The sequence below is a fragment of the Podarcis vaucheri genome, assembly GCF_965113315.1.
Source record: "Podarcis vaucheri genome assembly, chromosome: 16".
Classification (NCBI taxonomy): Eukaryota; Metazoa; Chordata; class Lepidosauria; order Squamata; family Lacertidae; genus Podarcis; species Podarcis vaucheri.
Genome location: NC_138754.1, coordinates 195,985 through 215,841, shown reverse-complemented (window position 1 = coordinate 215,841; position 19,857 = coordinate 195,985). Strand labels below are relative to the sequence as shown.

Genomic DNA, 19,857 nt, shown 5'->3' with positions numbered 1-19,857 from the left:
GCTAGCAACCAGCTGGGGTGGAAAAAGTTAAAGGAGGTGACAGAAGTTCTCATGCTCAGATCCTGCTTGTGGGTTTCCCACAGGCTGCTGTTCAGAGGAGGCTGGACTAGGGGAGCCATTGGCCTCATGTGCAGGTGCTGCTTATGTAGTTCTCAGGGACATTTGGCCACTGAGAGACCAGGAGGCTGGACTAGATGCAGCAGTCCCTTCAAAAGGATGGCAAAACCTCTTTCTCTTGCCTTTTGGCCAACAGAATGGCTGCTATCCTAAAAGTTATGTTTTGAAAGGGAATAAGAAATAAACAGTTTGTACTGTAATGATATATGCTTTTTATATGTTATATTGAATGTATTGAATATGTGGTAAACTCCCCTGGGGTCTCAACTGGTGAAGGACGGCTGAGGAAGAGTAAATAATAGGATGAATGATTGATCACATTAACAGTTAAGGCTGGTACGATTTATCCCTGAGGGCTGGTCTATGGGGCTGAGTGACCACACACACGGTCTTCCTTTGTGCCCTCCTTGAATGCTCGGCAAGGCCTCTTGCTGGCCTGGATAAATGATGGAGAAGTGGGGAGCAGAGAAACCTCTGGCACATCCATGGCTCCACCCACTTTAGCCTCTGGCCACACCCACCCAGCAGGTTGCACATGAAGGAATGTGGCCCTTGGGTGGGAAAGATCCTGCTCCCCCCTTGGATTTCTAGGTGGGGAGCCAGAGCTGAGAAAATCGGGTCACTGTGTCTTGGCCAACTCCAGCCGCCAACCTGCCTCTCCCCTCTGACCCACAGACACCACGATGGCGACACCTCCGGCCAGGGGAGTGGGCCATGGGCAGAGAGACTCGTCCCCTTTCAGAAGGATCCCCCTATTCCCTGTGGCAACAAGGCACTTGTCCTGCCCATCTTGCTAGTTTGTAGAGAACCCTCCTCCCCACAAACGGGTGGTGGATCACGCTGTTTCCTTAATTAAATAAAATGATCTGTGATTCTCCTCTTATGTAGACTCCAGTCATACAGCTATACAATTCACAGGGCTGAAAGGGACCCTGAGAGGACAGCCATCCCAACCTTGATCATTCTGGTTGTTTTGCCCTGCGCCTTCATGGGCTCTCTGCTTTTCTCCAATCCAGTCGCCATTTCATAAACCTCCTGGATTTCTTTCCTTCTTTCTAGATCATTGGAAGCCGCCTTCTGCTAGGTTAGAGTCGACTCTTGGATCCACCCAGATCCACCATTGCCAACTTTTGTTTTATTTATTTATTTTCTCTCTCTTTAGGGTTTTATCAGTATGTCAGTTTGTTTTTGAAGTGTATCATATTGTGTCACCAGCTGTAATATGTTTTGTTTTTCTTTTCATGATTTTTAAATTAAAGGGTTGGACTTGATGGCCCTTGTGGTCTCTTCCAACTCTATGATTCTATGAAATGGGGCCCAACCCCGGTCAGCATCACCGGCAGGGGAATCCCTTCTGCCTGCCCCCACGGGATCCAGGGATCCTCTTCTTAGCCCCACCATGCCTGCTCTCAGTCCCAGCAGGGGGAGGGAAGTCGGAAGCATTCAACTCCCTTCCCTGCTTCCCAAAATATTCCTGCCCTCCAGGGAGATGAGCGGGAGGGTTGCATCAGCCACCTGCATATCTGAGGCCCTCCATCAGTCCTGCTTTCTGGCCCTGGCTATAAAAAGACGCAACCATCTCCCCCCTCCCTGTCTGCCACCCTTTCCACAAAGGCAGGGTGCTGGCCAGGGAACATCCCCACCAGGGGAAGGGAGATTTCTCCTCTAGGGATCCTCCTTAGCTCAAGAGACTTTAGGAGGCTTCCTCATGGTGAGTCAAGTTTTGCAGAAATTTGCTGTGTCCCCAGGGGGTCTGGGCTGAAGCCCCCTGAAGCCAGCCAGACGGACACACACCCCAGGTCTGCATCTGTGCCAGGATGGGTGGCCAGTTTCCATTTGGGTCCACATGAATGAACATTGAATGAGCACCACTTGGAGTTCTAGGATGGATGAAGAGGCAGGGGCTAAACTGTAGGGGTGGATTGATTGATTGAATATACCACCTTTCTCTCCCAACAATCTCATGGTGGTGTAGATGGTGGTCCTCCTCCCCATTTCACCCTCTCAACAACTCTGTGAAGACGTAGGTTGTGCTAAGAGATGGTGACTGGCCCAAGGTCACCCAGTGAGCTTCATGGCTGAGTGGGAATTGGAGCCCTGCTCCCCCGGCCCTAGTCCAACCCTCTCACCTTCATGCCACACTGGCTCTCCCATTCTGCCTTTTTCTCCAAGGAACTCAATGTGGAATACATGGTTCTTATCCCTGGAAGATTCAGGATGGAGGACATTTTCACAGGCAGTTAAACATGTGGCAGTGGCTACTCTCGGATGCAGTGGTGGCTTTCAAAGGGAGCCAGGCAAATTCACAGCAGAGGAGAACAAAGTTGCTTCATGGCTCGTGCTAGTCATGATGGCTAGGCACACTCCTCTAGGCAGGAAGTGGGGTCATACAAGAAGGATCGGGCAACACCTGGGCTTCTGACCTCTGGTGTATGGGCTTCCCATCAGGGCACCTGGCTGACCACTCTGGGAACTGCTGGCCTCAGTAGGCCCTTGGCTGATCGTCTGAGGTCTAAGTTCAGGGAAGGTGCCTCTTTGTGGCAGGGAGGGTGGACTGTACTGTGTCTAATTCTGGGCACCACAAGTTAAGAAGGATGTCGACAAGCTGGAAGGTGTGCAGAAGAGGGAAGCCAAGATGATCAAGGGCCTGAAAACCAAGCCTTATGAGGAACGGTTGAGGAGACTCAGAGGAGATACGACGGCCATTTTCAGATAGCTGAAGGGCTGTCACATAGAAGAGGGAGCAAGCTTGTTTTCGCCTGCTCTGGAATCTAGGACTCAAACCAATGGATTCAAATGGCAAGAAAAGAACTTGATGAGGGCAAGAGCCATTGGACAGTGGCATGGACTCCCTTGGAAGGTGGGGGACTCTCCTTCCTTGATGGTATTTAACCAGATGCTAGGCAGTCAGCTGTCAGAGATTCTTTAGCTGTGGTTCCTGCATTGCAGGGAGTTGGACCAAATGACCTTTAGGGGTCCCTATGATTCTGTGACATCTGTGCCCCTCCAGATGATGGCCTCTAGCCTACCAGCCCCAGCAGCCAGCATGGTCGATGGAAAGGGCTGGGGACAAGGATCATTCAACAACCCCTGGAGAACCACAGCTCCCCCACTTTGGAAATGAAGACTTGCATTCCAAGATCCCTTTGAGATCACCAGCCTATTTTCTCTGACAAGCCCATGTGCCCTGTGTTCTCTGTCTCTCCTCTGACACCCACACACCCAAAGAGAAAGCCACATCAAAATAGAACGCTTTGCAAATCACACATTCTTTGTAAAAGTCCAATTTTAAAAACAAGACGCTGTGAGTTTGCAAGTGGTGGGAAACAAATTGCTTTTATTAGCTTATCAAGGAGGCTCAAGTCAGAGGAAGCCGGGGGTCCGTCTTGCTGGCTCCTTATCTGAAGGCAACAAAGCAGCAGAATTCTTAAGTCCTGCACCTCAAGGCAGCTGCATCTCTCTCTGCAACAGGGTCCACACCAAACCACCAGCCCCTCCACACCCCAGGATCTGCTGCCTGCCCTTGGGTGGCCCTGCCCCAGTCCTGCTGCAAACACTCCTCTTGCTGGCTTGTTTATAGGGTGAACTTCAAAGCAGCACCTGAAGACACACACTCCCATCAAATTTGCACCTGGGAGACATTGGCCTGACTTGCACAGAAACCAACATTTTTGCAGCTTAAAACCCACTTTTCAATCTCCATAAACTGCCCCAAAGAAGCAGGAGGCGGTCAGACAGCGAGGAAGGGGGGACCCAGCTCAGCGATACCTTGATCTGTGGGTCGAGGAGCTTAAGAATTGCTGTGCCAGCCACAAAATCCTGAAAAGGGGATGTGCCAAGCTGCGTTGGGGGTTTGTTTTTTGCAACGTAACTTGGAGGCTGACGGTTCGAGGATTGAAGGCGCTAAGGTCCAAAGGGCTTGAGTGTTGGCACTGAGGTGTTAGATCCAGCCGCTCCCCCCACAGTAGCAGCCAGCCCCACAGGTGTCACAAGGCTTCGGACTGCCCCTTCTCCCAAACAACTGGGCCCACTTTAAGGGGAAGGGGAGGCCTATCGTGATTAAAACCCTGGCCCTATATCCTGACACCCTATAAGGCACTGGGCTCGAATGCTCACTCCAACAAACAGGAGGTTTTTAACAAATCGCTACCATAAAGTCTCAAAGGAGTTTTTTTAAAAAAAAGAAGAGTTCTATCTAATCAAAGCTTTTGATTGTCAATTTGACGGCCTATTTTTATATTTTAAATGAAAAATGGTAGTATGGCATCTAGAAAAACAAAATTTAAAAAAGTTGTGGAGGTTGTGGGGCATGGGAAGAGAGTGATCTCCTGGTCCCCTAGAGATCTTGCTTTGCCTCTGGCAGGAGTCAGCTGCTGGGAGGGACAAAGGCAGGGTTTCAGTTGTCTTCTGAAGACCATCTCTGCTCCTCCTCCTCTTCCGTCCGGAAGTTCAGGTGCTGGTTGGACTCCAGGTGGAGAACTTCATCCCCAAAGTGTGGTGGGACGGAGACAGCCCCTGGATCAGTGCCCTTCCCCCCTTTGATACAGGCAGCCTGCAAGATGTCGACAAAGAGGTTCTCATTGGGATCTGTGGCCTCCAAGCCTTTGCCATGTCCCAGCAGAACCTTCTCGTGAACTTCCGGCTCCACATCTTCGATCCTTGGTGTCTCTTCATGGGACGGCACTTGAGGCGATCTCTGGTCTGCTGTCACCTCCACCGCGGAGGGATCGTCCAGCTCCTCCCTGAGGAACTGCTGGGTGATGGTAACCTTCTTCATTGCTTCTTCCTCAGAGATGCCCCCATTGCACTCTGTCTCACCAGGCTGCAGGACCCCAATCCCATTCAGGATCTCCTCTGTGAAATCAGCAACGCCGGGGTCTTGCTGCAGCCCATTAGCATTGCTGTCAGCCCACAGAGGACCAGATCCTGTTGGGTCTTTGGCATCGGGGAAGGAGATTTCTGGGGCCTCTGTGGGGACCTGGGAGTCACTGACATCGGGCAAGGCAATTGGTGCAGCCCGGCTCTCCTCTTCCTCATTCTCCAGGGATGGACCTTCCTCCCCTCCTGTCACTGTTGGTTGGGCCTCAACACACGGCTCAGCTGCCTTGATCAGCTCCTGGTTGAACTCCAGAGCTTGTTCCACGATCTCCAGGATGTCAGCATCTTTCATGCTCTCTCTTGAGATGCTCGCAACTGTCTCGCCTGGGAGAACCTCACCACTTGGGTCCCCCTCAGCCACATCTTCCTGTGGGAACTGGTCTTCTCTTCTGCAGATTTCAAGGTCCGTTGTCTCCTGGGCACAGGGCAAATCTTCATCCTTGCCACATGCTGGAGCCTCTGGTCCTGTGAGGTCTCCTCCCTGCACATCCAAAGACCCTTCTTCCCCCTCCAGCACAATTTCACCCAAGTCAGCCACGCTGGTCAGGGGAGAATCCTTGTGGCCACCTTCAGCCTCTGTGTCGCCTTGGTCACCCAGCTCCAACGGACCGTCCCCTTCCACAAAGGCATTTTCCTCCACGTTGCTGGGATCCAGCCGTTCTACTTGGAAAGTGCTGTCCTCCTCTGGCCCCCAAGCAAAATCCTGGCCAGTTTCTTCCTCACAGAACTGTTCTACAAACTGGGCTTCTTCTTCCACCTCGCCCGCTTTCTGGAGGCCTTCCCCACCAGCCAGCTCTTTCTCAGATTCTGCGTCCAACTGTGCAGAGTCCTTTGCAACCTCCTCCCCTCTGAGCACTTTGGAGTCTTCTTCAAGTAGGTTTCCATCACTTCCGATGAGTTCCAGAGCATCTGTCGTAGGTTTTCCTGAAACTTTGGGATCGTCTGTGCCTGGGATGGGAGCAGCTTCTGTGGCACACCCTCCTTCCTCTTCTGCACCTTCTTGTTTGTTGATGTTCTCTTCTGTTGGGGGGCTGGGCAAACTGTCGTCCTCTGCTGGAGGATGTTGCACCTCCTCTAAAGACGTGGATCCATCTTGGGTCACAAGAGGCACTTCTGCAGCCTCTTGGCTCTCTGGAGGCGTTTGTTGGGGCTCCCCAGAGGCAGCCATCATCTGCCCCTCATACAGATGCAAGGGGGTGTGATCCGGCAGAGTCTCCTCCAGCATAATCGCCTTGCCACTTTCCAGGCCCTTCTCAATCCCCTCGGTCTCATGGCTGGCATTTGGGGAGCTGTCCCAAGATTCAAGGGAGTCCTCAGACCCCAAAGACTCACTTTGTGACTGACCGTGGCTGGTGTCGGCCTGGTCCTTGCCCTCAAACCCATCAGTGGGGCTGCCCTGCACTTCTGGGGGAACCTCCACCTTTTTGTCAGCAGGTGGGGCCAGGCTTTCGCCCAGGTGGGTGGCCAGCTGACTTTGGAGAACCTCTTCTACTCTGGCCACTGCTTGCTCTTCTTCCTCTGCCTGTGCATCGGCCTCATCCTGTTCAGCTTCCAGGCACCATGGCAGGTCCTTTGTCTCCAAGGGAGCTGCTATTTCTTCCATCTCTAGAATGCCTGCCTCCTCCTCCTCCTCCTCTTCCCTTTCTGCCTTGGAGGCTTCTGGGCCCACCACCAAGCGTCCCTCCTGGATGTCTCTGTCAGCATCAAGAGCAGCCGCTGGGATCTCTTCTCCTCCTTCTCCTGCTCCCTCCTCCTCCTCTGCCAGTTGCTGCTGCTCCTCCGAAGCATCTCCTGCCACATCCTGCTCCTCTGCCTTGGAGATCTCCCCTTGCCCCGGGACATCCTCGCCTTGCAAGGCAACCTCCATCTCTTGGGAGCAGACAGGCTCCGTGTCTGAGAAGCCCTGCTTCTCCCTGGCATCTTCATTCCCCAACCCATCCTCTCTCGAGGGCCTGGGGATGTCCTCCTCCTCCTCCCCCCTCTCTTTGCCCCCCTCAGCATCCCTTGCGCTTTCCACCATTCTGGGCTCCCCTTCCACGTTCTCTCCTTCCTCCCTTGCGGAGTTTTCTTCCACCAAGGGGGTCTCCTCCACAGGAACGGCGTCAGGTTCCTGGGATGCCTCTCCCACCTCTCTCTCCCGCAGGGCCAAATCCATCCCTTCCGGGGGGGCTCCTGGTGCCTGGAGCTGTGCCTGCTCCAGCTGAAGAAAGGGTTGCTCTGAGCAACTCTCTGCCGCCCCGTGGCTCAGTGGTGCCACGTTCTCACAAGCAACACACTCTTCTGCCTGCAGGAGCTCCCCCTCCAGCGCCTGCAAGTCCTCCTCCTCCTTCTCCTTGGAGGGGCTCCACAGCTCCCTCCTTTCCTCATCCTCCGACAGGTGCAGGGCTTCTGTGCTCACCACCTCCAGGTCTTCCGCTTCCTCCAGGTACCCTCCCGTGGCACCTGCCTGCTCCTCTGGAGGGCTGCTGGCGCCAGAGTCCCAGCTCTCCTTCCCCTCCCTCACCACCACAGCCACATCTTTGCCCAGGGCACCTGCCCCTTCTGGGCACTCGGGCACCTCCTCACTGCCGTGCCCCCCCTGCTCTGTGCCACATGACGGCGGGGGCTCCTCGCCTTCCTCTCCTGGAGGCACCACTTCCTGGTAGGCCTCGATCCTCCCGGTGACCGGGACTCCGTCTGCAGTTTCCCTGGCCTCCCCTTCTACCTCCAGCAACCCCGTTTCTTGTGGAGTTGGGGGGTCTGTTGCCAGAGCCCCCTGAATCTCTCCTTCATGCTCCTCTGCACAGGCCTCACCGGGGCTGCCGTTCACCTCTGTGGGCTCTTCAGAGCCTCGGTTGCCCCACATAAGGTCTGCCCCTGGCGGAGTGTCCCCAGTGTGCTCTTTCAGCACTTTCTCTGCAGCTTCTTTCGCCAACTCTGTACTGGGAGGAGAGTCCGCCCTGCCTTCATCTTCTAAGGGGGGAGAGCCGTCCAGAGGGAGGCCGTTTGGGGAGTCAGAGCCCTCAAGGAAGCCAGTCTCTGGCCGGACATCCGCCGCGTTGACTACTTTGAGTGCGATTTCCAATGCTTCTGTAACCAGCCGGTCAGAGTAAGGACCGTTCTGGGTCGTGGCCTCCCCTGCTGGCTCATTGCTGAGACACTCCTCTTCTTGCTCTTCCTCCTCCTCTTCCTCCTCCTCCTCCTCCTCACAAAGTCCTTCCTTCTCTCCTGCTTCAGTCTCTCTGCCACCCCTCATGGCTCCGTCCGCCTGGAGTCTCTGCTCGGTGCCCAAGCTGGATTCTTCCAAGCTGTCAGGAGCCACAGTGTCGAAAGGCGGAAGGGACTCATGCAAGAGTGACTGGGAGACAGCTGTGATTTGGGTGGCCCTCCAGACCTCAGTCTGCTCAAAAGCGGGCAAGTCGACGGGTGCCAGGACGTCTTTGGCTGGCAAGGGGTCCTCAAAACCTATGGCGGAGGGGTCCGGGAGGATGGTGCTGGCCTTCTGGAAATCCCTGGCCAAGGGGCTTCTGCTCTTGGGGGGCACAGAGGAAGTGAAGCTGCCTGCTGAGGACTCATTCTGGCCCCTGGGCGACCGGGGCTTTGCACTGGCCTTCGGGAAGGTGGCTGGGCTCAGCCAGGGGTCTAGGGGGCCCAGGTGGCCTCTGTCCAGGGACAGGCCATTGCTCAGCTCCAGCTTCCCATCTGTAGAAAGAACAGAGATGCAAAACATTTCTGTAGCTTGTGATCCCTGCATTCCAGTGGGGTTGGACTAGATGACCCTTGGGGTTCCCTTCCAGCTCTACAGTCCTAATAAGCCTCTTTTCTTCCATGGGATTATTGCCATTCTGATCATTCTCCCTCCATCTCTCTCTCTCTCTGTCCCTCTTATACATACCTCTGATGCCACTGGTCAGTTTGAAGTCGCCAGCCGGGATCTGCAGCCTGGTACTCTCAGCCTCCAGGAGGGTCCTGGAAAGAAATGTGGGAGAGGGGCTGGTTGGTTTCTGGGGTCTCTTGGGAGAAGACAGGGCACTTGCCTGCAACGGGGGCTCTGCAAGCTTCCTTAATATCCCAGGCCCATCTAGCTGACGGGCAGCAGCTGCTCTGCAGGATTTCAGGCAGGGAGCCTCTCCCCAGTCCTGTCGGGAGATGCCGCCCACAATGCGTTGGACCTTTGGCCATAGGACCTTTGGCCTGCAGAGCCAGGGCACCTCTTCCCCCTCCACTGAACTAAATCCTTCAAGATTTGTTCTCGCACAGAACCCATTTGAGAGGGGACAGAGGAAGGCCATCAGAACCTCGGAAGAGCCTGCTGGGTCCGGCCCCTGGCCCCGCCAGCCCAGCCTCCCGCTCCCCCAGTGGTCAAGCAGATGCCGCCATAGGAAACCCGCAAGCGGGATCCCAGCACAGGAGCATTTTCTCCCCTCCTGCCATTTCCAGCTCCTGGGATTCAGAAGTGTTTTTGCCTCAGGCAGAGCTTAGACCTCAAGGCTGGCAGCCATCAAGAGACCTCTCCTCCTCCTCCTCCTCCTCCTCCATAAACTTGTCCAACCTGCTTTTAAAGCCACCCAAGCTGACGCCCCCCCCCCTGCCTCTTGTGGAAGAGAGTCCCACAGTTTATACAGGGTAGGGAAGCCCTTTCTTTTATCTGACCCGAGTCTTCCAGCAAAATAAGCCACCAACTGCTGCAGTGCCTGTGGAGGCGTGGAGCCTGCAAAGCCCCCACCTCCTCACTTTTTTTTTACTTTTTTTTTAATATTTTATTAAGGATTTTCTTGTTTTACAGAAGTGTAGTGCCTCATTTTTGGTTTGTTTTTTTCATGTAACATTTTTACAAATCCATTTCATTTGTTGAGGCATTAGGGGGAGAAGAAAAAAGAGAGAGAGAAGAAAAGGGGGGTGGCAGGAGGGAAGATGGATGGGGGTGGGGTCGGGTGGCGGTGTTTCTATTATGTTTAATGTGCGTAGAGTTTGGTGTCAGCGTTGTTTGTGTTGTTCACTTGTGTTCCTTTGGTGGAGAGAGAGGTTGGGGTTGGCCTAGGGTGTGATTGTTTGCTTGCCCCACCTCCTCACTTAAAACACGCCAGGCGATTTTTGAGCCCGTTAAGAGAGTTCTTCCCAGCCCCAGCTGCATTTGGGGCCCATTGGGGTGATGTCATGGGCAGCCTCTGCCGCCTCCGCCTCCTCCCAGGCAGGGCCCCCCTTTCTCATGCTAATGGCAGTGCTGAACCCCCTCAGGGGCCAGCCCACTTTTGTCCTGGAGGAGCCATGCGGGGAGGGGGCTTGTGAGCCAGAGCCCAGTTCCCAGGAAGAGGAGGGGTCTCTGGGGGTAGAGGGAGAAGAGAAAACAGGCCACGGGGATGAAGAGAAGGCGCTGTGGGTGTTTTTTGGGGGTCCCTCTTCCTTCCCCTTTGGGGGGGGGGCAGCCATAGCACAGCCTGGAAAGCAGGGTGCCAAAGCCCAGACCCTTCACCGAACTGGGGAGAGTTAGAGGGGACGCCAGGAAGAGTCTGCTTCTGCCTATCCAGGAACAAGTGGCGAAGAAAGGGGGTTTTTTTTAGTTGCTGTTTTGTCAATATTGCTTTTTGGATCATAAATGCCTTACTGGTTATTTGTTAATCATATAATGTGACTTATGTTGTAATTGGGATGCTTGCCTTTGTTATTGTTGTTGTGTTGTTATTTTAGTTGCTGGTGTTTTAGTGCAGTTTTATAGATCAAAATTCTTTTACTGATTATTTCTTATTTATGTTGCACTTGTGATGTCCTGTTAAGTTACTGTTGTTTATCAGCTGCTTTGGGATTTGCATGAATGGAAAGTGGTGTAGAAATAAACCACAGAATCACAGAGCTGTAGAAATCAATTAAATCAATCAAAATGGGGAAGGGTCTCTGGAAAGGAGGAGGGGAGAGTTGCTGCTGCTCCCTTTTTTTTTTTTAAAAAGAGCTGTATTGCTTTTTTAGCAGGGGTAAGTCGGGGGGTGGCGCTGTGGGTTAAACCACTGAGCCTCTTGCGCCTGCCGATCAGACGGGCAGTTCGAATCCCCACCACAGGGTGAGCTCCCTTTGCTCGGTCCCTGCTCCTGCCAACCTAGCAGTTCGAAAGTGGATCGGGCAAATTTCAGGAGGAAAAGAAGGCCTTTCAATGGCTACCGGCCGTGCTGGCTCTGCTCTGCCTCCGTAGAGGCAGCAGTGCATCTAAATCCCAGTTGCTGGAATCCACAGGCGGGGAGAGGGTTGCTCTCGTGATTGGATCCTACTTGCAGGTTTCCCCAAAAAGGCCTCTGGTGGTCCATTGCGAGGATGGACGGGCTCCCTTTGGCCTGACCCAGCAGCCAGGATCTTCTGTGGTCCTTATGGAACCTCCAGCTCCAGAGGCAGTCTATTTAACTTCCCAAGCTCTTTGGGGCCTTTGGCCCCTGTGAGGACAGGAGGCTGGACGAGATGGATACACCTTTGGCTGGATCCAGCTACAGGGCTCTTTTGAAGTTCACTCAAGGAACAAAGCCAGGGCAGGAAGAGGCCAGAGGGCCAGGCTGCTCCCGTGTCATGGCCCCCACCCTTCCCAGAGTAGCCCCTGGGGCAATGAGCTCTCTCACCGGTAGGTGGCCACTTCCAGGCTGAGGGACATCTTGAGGTGCATCAGCTGCTGGCGCTCCTCCAGGACCTGGGCGATCTGGACTCTCAGGGACTGCTTCTCCTCCTCCAGGGACTCGATGACCAGCTGTTGAGGAAGAGGAGAGACTGAGGCGCCTGTCAGCCACGGAAGGTGGACTGGAGGGGAGGACACGGCTCCTGGCCTGGGAATTGCCAGAGGAGCCTCCACCTCCCATAGAGCCCCAAGGGTTCGCCCCCCGCAATGCAGGAAGCACAGATAATCTCATGGTGCCCCCCAGGATGACGGGCGTGGCAGCAGGGAGAGCGTTTCCTCTGGGTGCTTTGGCTCAGGAGACACCCTTCGCCAGGGGACATCAGCCAGGGGTGGACGAAATGACCCCTGAGGTCCCTTCCAACCCGACAATTCTAGGATTCTGTGATCCTTCCAGGGTCTGCCTTGTGACAACGTGACACTCTGCCTTGCAGCACAGCATCACCTGGGCCTGCTGAAGGCTTCCCCAAAGAGCTTACATGGGGGAACCTTTAGGCCCCCCCCATGTGGTCAGCTGAAGCTTCCTCTCCCCCCAGCATGACCCATTGTCAAGGCTGAAGGGAGCAGGTGGCCGGCAATAGCTGAGGACCCGAAGTTCCACGCTGCCCCTTCCTGGCTGTCTCCAAAACCACCCCTCTCTCTTTCCAAGTGAGCAAGAATTAGCAGAAATCCCAATCCTGCTCCTGAACCACAACCTCCCTGCCCTCCTGTCCCCACACCCCTCCTTGCCCCAAATCTCTCCCTGATTCCACATCTGGAGTCCAAGCCCACAGCAGCACACAAACCACAAAAGAGGCACAAATCACAGAATGGTGGAGTCAGAAGTGGCGCAAAGGGTCATTCAGCTCAGGAATGATGGGCAGCCGGGCAGCCACTCTGAAGACAGGCGGCTGGACGAGGCAGACCCCCTTTGGCCAGCTGGACCTTATAGTCTCTCATGCCACGGAGGGAGCAGTGAGGGGGCCCTAAAACTCCTCCACAGGTGTGGAGAGGGACCATTTAGGCAGAGACCCTCCCCGGGAACAGCATACAAACTGGAGTAGGAGTGAAACCCACCCTAGGGCAGGCCGGAGGTCCAGCACGAAAGAAGCAGCGGCAGCAGTCTAGAAAGCTGGTGCAGACAGGAAAGAGAGAAGGCTCTTATTCCCCCCAGCCAGGGCCAGGCATGTGTAAAAGGGTCCAAGGTAAAATGGGAGCTTTCTTGTCCTGGGAAAAGCCAAAGCTTTGCCCCTCCCACCCCCTGGCACAGACGCAGACTGTTGGGATCCCCCCCTCTTCCTGCACGCTCAGAGTAGGGAGTCTGGCAGGAGACCCCCCCCCCGACGGGTCCAGGCGCAATGTCCTGCACGTGCAACAGACCCCCTTGGAAGGTGACAGGCTCCTGTGCTGGATGGTTTTAAGCAGAGCTGAGATGGCCCCCTCTTGGGGATTCTCTGCGCGGGATTCCTGCACTGCAGGGGCTGGACTTGACCACACTTGAGGTCCTAACTCTACTGCTCTACGAACCCCCTTCCCTCAGTGACCAGGCTTGGCTTCGACCCTCTTTGACTCATGGGCAGATAAAACCCACAGGCCGCCCCATCTACCCAACATCTCCACTCGCTTCCCTGGTGGGCGGGTCACTTGGACGCTAGAGGAGCCGCCTGGCGGTTCTCTCGCTGCTGCCGCCGCTCCTCGGGTGCCTTTCCAAGCAGAGGGGGTCTCTGCCCCCGGCCCCCGAATCGCACAAGCTGCACCTGGAACCACGGGGTCGGAAGGGACCCCCGAGGGCCCTGGAGGGCCGCCCACCCCGCCCTCCTGCTGACCCACCTGGAGCTGGCCGGCCTCGCCGTGCTGCTGCTGCCACTGCTGCGCCAGGCTCTCCTCCAGGACCTCCTTGCGGATCTTCAGGCCGGCCAGCTCCTTCTCCAGCTGCTGGAGGCGCAGCTGGCCCTGCCGGTTGCCCTCGGCGGCTCTCCAGAGCTTCTCCTTGGCCTCGCCCAGGGCGGCCTCCAGCTGCCAGACCTCCGCCTGGTAGGTCTCGGCGGCCCCCTTCCAGAGGCTGGAGAGGCGCTGCGCGTAGTCCTCCACCTCGGCGGGCGGGAAGCAGCCCTCGGCCGTCGGGGCGCCGCGCCGGCCGCTCTGCAGGCTCCCCCCGCCGCCGCCGGCCGCCTCCTGGCCCAGCGCCGCCTTCTCGTCCCGGTGCGCCTCGTCCAGCGCCCGCACCTCCTGCTCCAGCTGCGCCGCCTTCTCGCGGAGCCACAGCTGCGCCCGGCGCTCCTCCTCCAGCTCCTTCCTGCTCCGCGACAGCATCCTCTTGGCCTCGTCGCGGGCCGCCCGCTCCCGCTGGCACCGGCCCGTCGCCTGCTGCACCTCGTCGCGCAGCGCCTCCCGGGCCAGCTCGGCCGACGCCTTGTCGCGGAAAGCCTGCTCCAGGGTGGCCCTCAGCGCCGCCACCTCGCCCTCGTAGCGCGCCCGCCACGAGCCCTCGACGGGGCTCAGCCGCAAGCCCTGCACCTCGGCGCGCAGCCCCTCGTTCTCCTCCTCCAGGTGCTTCACGCGCGACAGGTAAGCCTCCAGCCGCTTGTTGAGGTCCCACATCTGCAGGGACTCCTCGCCCAAGGCGCGGGAGCCCACGAACGCCTCCATGGCCGCCGGGGAGCCGGGCTGGACGGCAGCGAGAGCGAGACGAGACCGAGAAGCAGGCGGAGTCCCGGAGCTAGGCGGGCGGGGCTGGGCAGCGAACAAGCGCCCCGGCGCAACAGCACCGCTATTCATACTGGCCGGGAGGAGGAGGGGGGGAGGAGAGGGGGCTGGCCTTAATCCCCCCCCCCCACTCGAGGGAAGGCGGACGAAGGAGCAGCGCGGAGCCCAGCGGCAAATGCCAGGGGAGACGGAGCCAGCTGGTCTTCTGCTGCTCCAGAGGGCAGGACCCCGACCCCAGTGGCAAGAAAGGAGATCCCGACATTAGGAAGACCTTCCCGATAGTAAGAGCAGTTGTACGCGAGAAGGGGCTCCCACATTCCTCTGCAGTTTTTAAGCAGAGGCTGGATGGCCACCTGTCACGGGCAGGGCAGCGGTGCTTCCTGCGTTGCACGGGGTTGGACTGGATGACCCTTGGGATCCCTTCTAACCCTGAGATTCTAGGATTCCAAGGCCAAGAGAAGGGAGAAACCCTTCCTGCCCCCTCCTGCTTCAGATGGCAGGGGGTGGCCAAGAAATCTGGAGAGGAGAGGAAATTGCGAGCCTCTGGCAACTGGCAGCGCCCGGTACGCGGGGCGGTTTGTGTCGATCCACTGCGCTGTTCGTTGGACGCTTGAGCTGGGAGGGGCACCCAAGAGGTCATCCGCTCAACCTCTCCCTGCTCAACGCAGGAATCTTGCGAGTCCAGCCAATATCTCCAGTGAAGGGCAGCCCTCAACCGGGGGGGGGGCAGCTTCTGTCCCCCTGGCGGACCAGCTGTTCCCGTTCACTTTCTGCGACGTGCCCCCCCTTATTCTGCACCCCGCGATGAATGTCTGAATCTGCGCCTCAGTTCCTTCCCCGCTCTGCCTCCTCTCCATTCATTCACCACGTGACGAAAACGGGACTAAATTTGGAGAGGAGAATACAGGTTCCTATCTAAATTCAAAGCCCTTGGCTTCCTGCAGAGAATCCTGGGAACGGTGCGGAAAGCTAGTTCCCAACCCCCCCTTTAAAAAATCCTACAGTTCCCAGAATTCATTTTTGGGGGGGAGGGGGATGCGCTTTCGCTGTATAGTGTCCAGGTAGCCAGAGCGACTGAAGGGGAAAGTAATGCAGAGCAGGCTCAGAAGGACCACCAAAATTGCTGAGAGCTGGATCAGGCTCAAGGAGGGAGGGGGCATCTGGGAAGCCCGCAAGCAGAGCCCGAGGGCAAGGGCAGCTCTCTCCTGCGGCTGCTCTCCTCCAACACATGGGGTGCAAAGGTAGACTGCTCCTGAACGTGGAGCATGTGCTCAGCCGTCACAATGCGTGGCCACTTAGGGCTGCCATATTTCAACGAGTGAAAATTGTTTTTAAACTAAAAACACCCCCCCAACTTTCAGACTTGGGTTGGTATATGCTATTTCCGACGGACGAACCCATGTGCCCGGGAAATTCCGGACGTATGGCAGCCCAATCCCGCCCTCTGCGTGATCCCGCTTGGATGCTGCCTTGAAACCTTGTGGCCCCGAGTTCCTGCGGAGTGGTGGAGCCTCCCCGTCCCTGGAAACCAAACCCCGCGGCCCACGAGGAGCGTCCACACCTGTCCTGGTCCAGGCAGCTTTTGCGCAGCAGGGGCAACGGCAGGCGGATCAGAGGGGAAAGAGGGGCGGGTTGCAAACAGGGGCGGACATCCTGTCCCGCCGCCCACTTTCCCGGTAAAATGGGAGTGAATAAATGTGGACGAGTCCTCCCAGCATGAAGCCCATAAATGCGGCACGTTCTTGGGACCTGCTCCCCAAACCATGGGCAATGGCGCCCCCTAGTGGACAGTGCGCCAACAGCAGCTGCTCCTAAATCCACCTGCCTGGGGGTTTCCAGGGGGAAGGAGTCCGCCCCAGGCAGAAGAGCCCAGGACTGCCGCCTTGCACGCTCTGCGCCTGTCTGCCTCTGGTCTGCCCACCCTGACTGACTCCAGGGCTTCAGGAAATCATGGGGCTCATGAGGACTAGCACCCTTTCTAAACCCTGGGGGTGCTGGTGCCCTTCTGTCTGCAAGGCACTGTAAGTTTTTGAGGAAACCTGCTGCTGCTGCTGCTGCCCCCCCCCCCCATTTCAGGACCTCCATGACTGAATCCGTGTCTGTGGCTTTTCCCTCCAAGTCAGCAAAAAGGCGATTAGTTTGAAGGGGCCTCTGGCCAGCACCCGTTCCGTCAGGGGGGAATGTCCTTCTGCCACGGGGGGCTTTCCAGGTGGGGGCACCATAGGGCCACCATGGGACACTCAGTTATCACAGATGTGCCGGCAGCAATGGAAGAACTTCAGTGGGTGCCCCAGGAAGGTCCAAGAGGGAGACCCTGCAGGTGGTGGGTGTTATGTGGGAAAAAAATAAAATTTAATGATATGCAAAGTGGCAGCTAGGAAGCTAAACAACTCTCTGTTGGTGATTTATAGCTTCTTAGTAAAGACTATACCATGTCCAGACTCTTTATATTCAAAAGAACTTTGCTTTCAAAAACAATTAACTGAGAAGAATATATTTACAATCTCGTGCTTATTCAAACGTGGGTATGTTCTCAGTTGAATTGTAGATTGAAGTCTTAGTTAGACTTATAAGCAAAACTGTCTTGAGACTTGCACCCGAGTTTTACCTCATGCAGGCTTTACAGCTTCTTATAAAGGTTTTCACTTTCACCTCAGCAGTATTCACTTTGTTTCTTATAGAGAGATCCTGCACAGGATTCTCCCTGTTAACATTTCGGGATCTTCCTGTCTGCTTGACTTCAGGCAGATCACCCTGACAGGCACTCAGCAGCATGAAGAAACCTTTCTCTAGCAGCCATTCTCCCTCACTCACACACACACACAGAGAGAAGAACAGAAAAGGCAGTTAAAAAAACGACAGTTGCTGGAATAACAGTCACAACAGAATGGAATGCCTTTCCCATGTGACTTACAGTTAGCCAATCACGAGAGAGAGCTATGGCCAAAGGAAAAACCCCATGTTAAAAAATACACAGCAAATCCACCTAAGCAAACATTCCCATTTCAGGAAATTAAACCATTATCCTTAACAATGGAGCCATTTCAGGGATTGATTCCCATGGATAGACCCATTACTCTGGAGTAGGGTAAACTGGGCCCCTAGATGCAGACTGTGCTGTAGCTCTTCCGCCTGGGCCCCAATTTAAGGCTTTTAATGGTCAAGATTTGCATCACACTCTTGCGACACTTTGGGGATGCTGTGGGGTCAGGAGGCAGGTGGCTGAGGGGCAGAGCAGCTCCTTAGCATTCAGAAGGTCCCACCGGCAGCATCTCCAGGAAGGCCTGGGAGTGAGTCTCCTTACCCTGGAGAGCTGCTGCCAGTCAGTGCAGGCAATGTGGAGAGAGATGGACCAGCAGTCTAACTCAGCCTAAGGTGGTTTCGGAGGTTCCTCCCCAGAGAATAACCGGGACAACTTTTCAGAGTTTCCACTAAACAAGAGTGGAAAACCCAGTATGTTTATTGAACATAATACTAACCAATTTATTTAAAAACAAAACAGAACTATTTCCCCCACCTACCTGCAAAGGATATGCAGACATATTACATCTTCAACACGGTTTCTTTTCTGTATAAATCAGAATTTAAATGGTAAAAAATAGCAAGCAGACATCTGCAATGTCAACTGATCCGAAGGCGACTGTTGTCTGTGCTTCCAACTGATCTGAGGATCCTGGCAAACAGCTCACCTGGTCTCCTGGGAAACAGACATTCCTGATTCTGCAGTCGATTGTGAGCTCAGAGCCAGAGCAAGGTCTTCCCCTGCCGACTCTGGACCCCGGTGGAAACTCTCTTTCCCTGGCCTGTGGCCCCACTTGCCACGTTGCCCAGCTCTTGGTCCACCCTTTAATTTACCCCCATGGGGGGGGGGCAGGCAGCTGGACCTAGGCTCCCCTTAGAGTTCCCCCAAGCACCACCAGCCTTGCGGGAAGTAAGGGGGCCTCAACTGTGGTCCAGTTTCTGGTGCCTCCTTAAAACTCACCTGTCCGCCCAGGTGTTGGCTGGCTGGAGGTTCTCCATGTGCTCCTTGTGGATTGTCAGTTCCAGCAGTTTGAATGTTCTTGCCTTCTGATTATAGTGTGGAGGCTGAACTGCCTTATGGAGCCACCTTCTCTCTCTGCTTGGGTGCGCATCCATATTCACCACCTCTGGGTATCTTTCACCAAACATGTTTGTGCTCCCATGTTTGTGTGTTTTATTATGTATTTCCATGTAATATTCCACCTTTCCTCTGGGGAACTCAAGGGGGTGCTCTCCCCTCTACAAATTATCTTCACCACCCTGTGAAGCAGGCTAGGCCCAGAGCCTGAGACCAGGCCCAACATCGCCCAGGGAGCTTTCTGGCCCAGTGGGAATTTGAACCCTGGGCTCTCAGGGATGGAACCAACCACTGCACACCAGTGAATTCTAATTTTTAACTGCCCTGGTTTTTTCATTTCTGTTTTCTTCCTGTATTTCAGTGCCCATCTAGTCCAGCCTTGTCTTTGTAGATGCCTCTTATGGGAAGCCCACAAGCAGGGCTGCCCCACTTACAATGGGTCCCAGCAGCTTGTGTTGGGGGGAATTTACTGCCTCCTGTACTGGACACAGCAGCACATAGCTAAGGGGGGGGCAGCAGCCCCCGAGGGCCTTGTGCACCTCCATGAATTCATCTAAACCCTTTAAAGTCCTCCAAACTGGGGGCCACTGCAATCTCTTGCAGAGCATTGTACAGTTTAATGTGTTTGAATGACGTTCCTTCACCTGTCCAGTCCTCAAACGTTCAGATTCCTTGGATGACCCCACTGCAGTCTAGCATCAGGGGACAGCTGCGCGTTTCCTGCATTGCAGGGGGTTGGACTAGATGACCCTCAGGGTTCCTTCCGACTCTACCGCTGGAGGAGTCTATGATTGAAAGGCAGAAAAACCTCTCTCCATCCCCACAAACTTTTGGGCTGCCCTTTGCTGAACGCCTCCCGGCTCTACAAGATGCCTTTGAGGTACAGGAAGCAGAACCGGAAATAGTGCTTTGCAGGATTGTTCCTGGGGGTCCTTCTGGATTAAAAAATGTCTGTTGGGGGTGGAATCTGAGACAGGTTTCCCCCCCCCCCCGTCATGTGCCACTCAGCTTGGCTCAGTTATCAGTGACTGAAGAGACCAGGAGGACACGCACAACGGCTTCTGCTTCAATTGTCTTCCCCCTTTGGGTGACTTCCAAACTCAAGGCGGGCCTGGTTGCTGGATCAGGCCAAAAGGGACCCATCTAGACCAGCATCCTGTTTTCACAGGGGCCAAGCCTATTCGGGGGAACCCACAAGAAGGATCAAAGCCCAAGAGCAATTCTCCCCTCCTGTGGCTTCCAGCAACTGGCATTCAGAAGCAGGGCTGCCCCGGAGTGTGGAGAGAAGAGCCCAGCCATCTTTGCCAGGAGCCATCGACCTCCCTCTCCTCCTCCATGAATCTGCCCAATCCTCTTTTAAAACTATTCAGGCTGGCAGCAATCGGAGCCTTCGGTGGGAAGGAGGTCCAAAGTTTGAACTAGGCAGGACTTTCACCTGTCCTGTCTCCCA

The 19,857-nt window shown here is 55.4% G+C and overlaps 1 protein-coding gene across 2 annotated transcripts; it reads right to left on the bottom strand.

The window, feature by feature from the left end:
* Positions 1-3,434: 3,434 nt before the first annotated feature.
* NES (nestin) lies at positions 3,435-18,001 on the bottom strand. 2 transcript variants are annotated; one of them, XM_082202022.1, is made up of 4 exons: positions 17,830-18,001; positions 11,574-11,698; positions 8,870-8,943; positions 3,435-8,676 (listed from the first exon to the last, which is right to left on the bottom strand). In XM_082202022.1, the coding sequence occupies exons 1-4, from the start codon at positions 17,848-17,850 to the stop codon at positions 4,514-4,516; spliced, it is 4,383 nt and encodes a 1,460-aa protein (XP_082058148.1). In that variant the 5' UTR covers positions 17,851-18,001; the 3' UTR covers positions 3,435-4,513. The 2 variants fall into 2 exon arrangements, with proteins under 2 accessions (XP_082058148.1, XP_082058147.1); XM_082202021.1 differs by lacking the exon at positions 17,830-18,001 and adding an exon at positions 13,433-14,400.
* Positions 18,002-19,857: the final 1,856 nt, after the last annotated feature.

Bases quoted from the DNA above. Each gene is read 5' to 3' on its own strand.
- NES (XM_082202021.1), bottom strand. From the start codon at position 14,380: ATGAATAGCGGTGCTGTTGCGCCGGGGCGCTTGTTCGCTGCCCAGCCC. The intron at 11,699-13,432 runs GTGGGTCAGCAG...CTTCCTCAACAG, and splicing joins GCGAGGCCGGCCAGCTCCAG to CTGGTCATCGAGTCCCTGGA. The intron at 8,944-11,573 runs GTGAGAGAGCTC...ATTTCTTTCCAG, and splicing joins CTGGAAGTGGCCACCTACCG to GACCCTCCTGGAGGCTGAGA.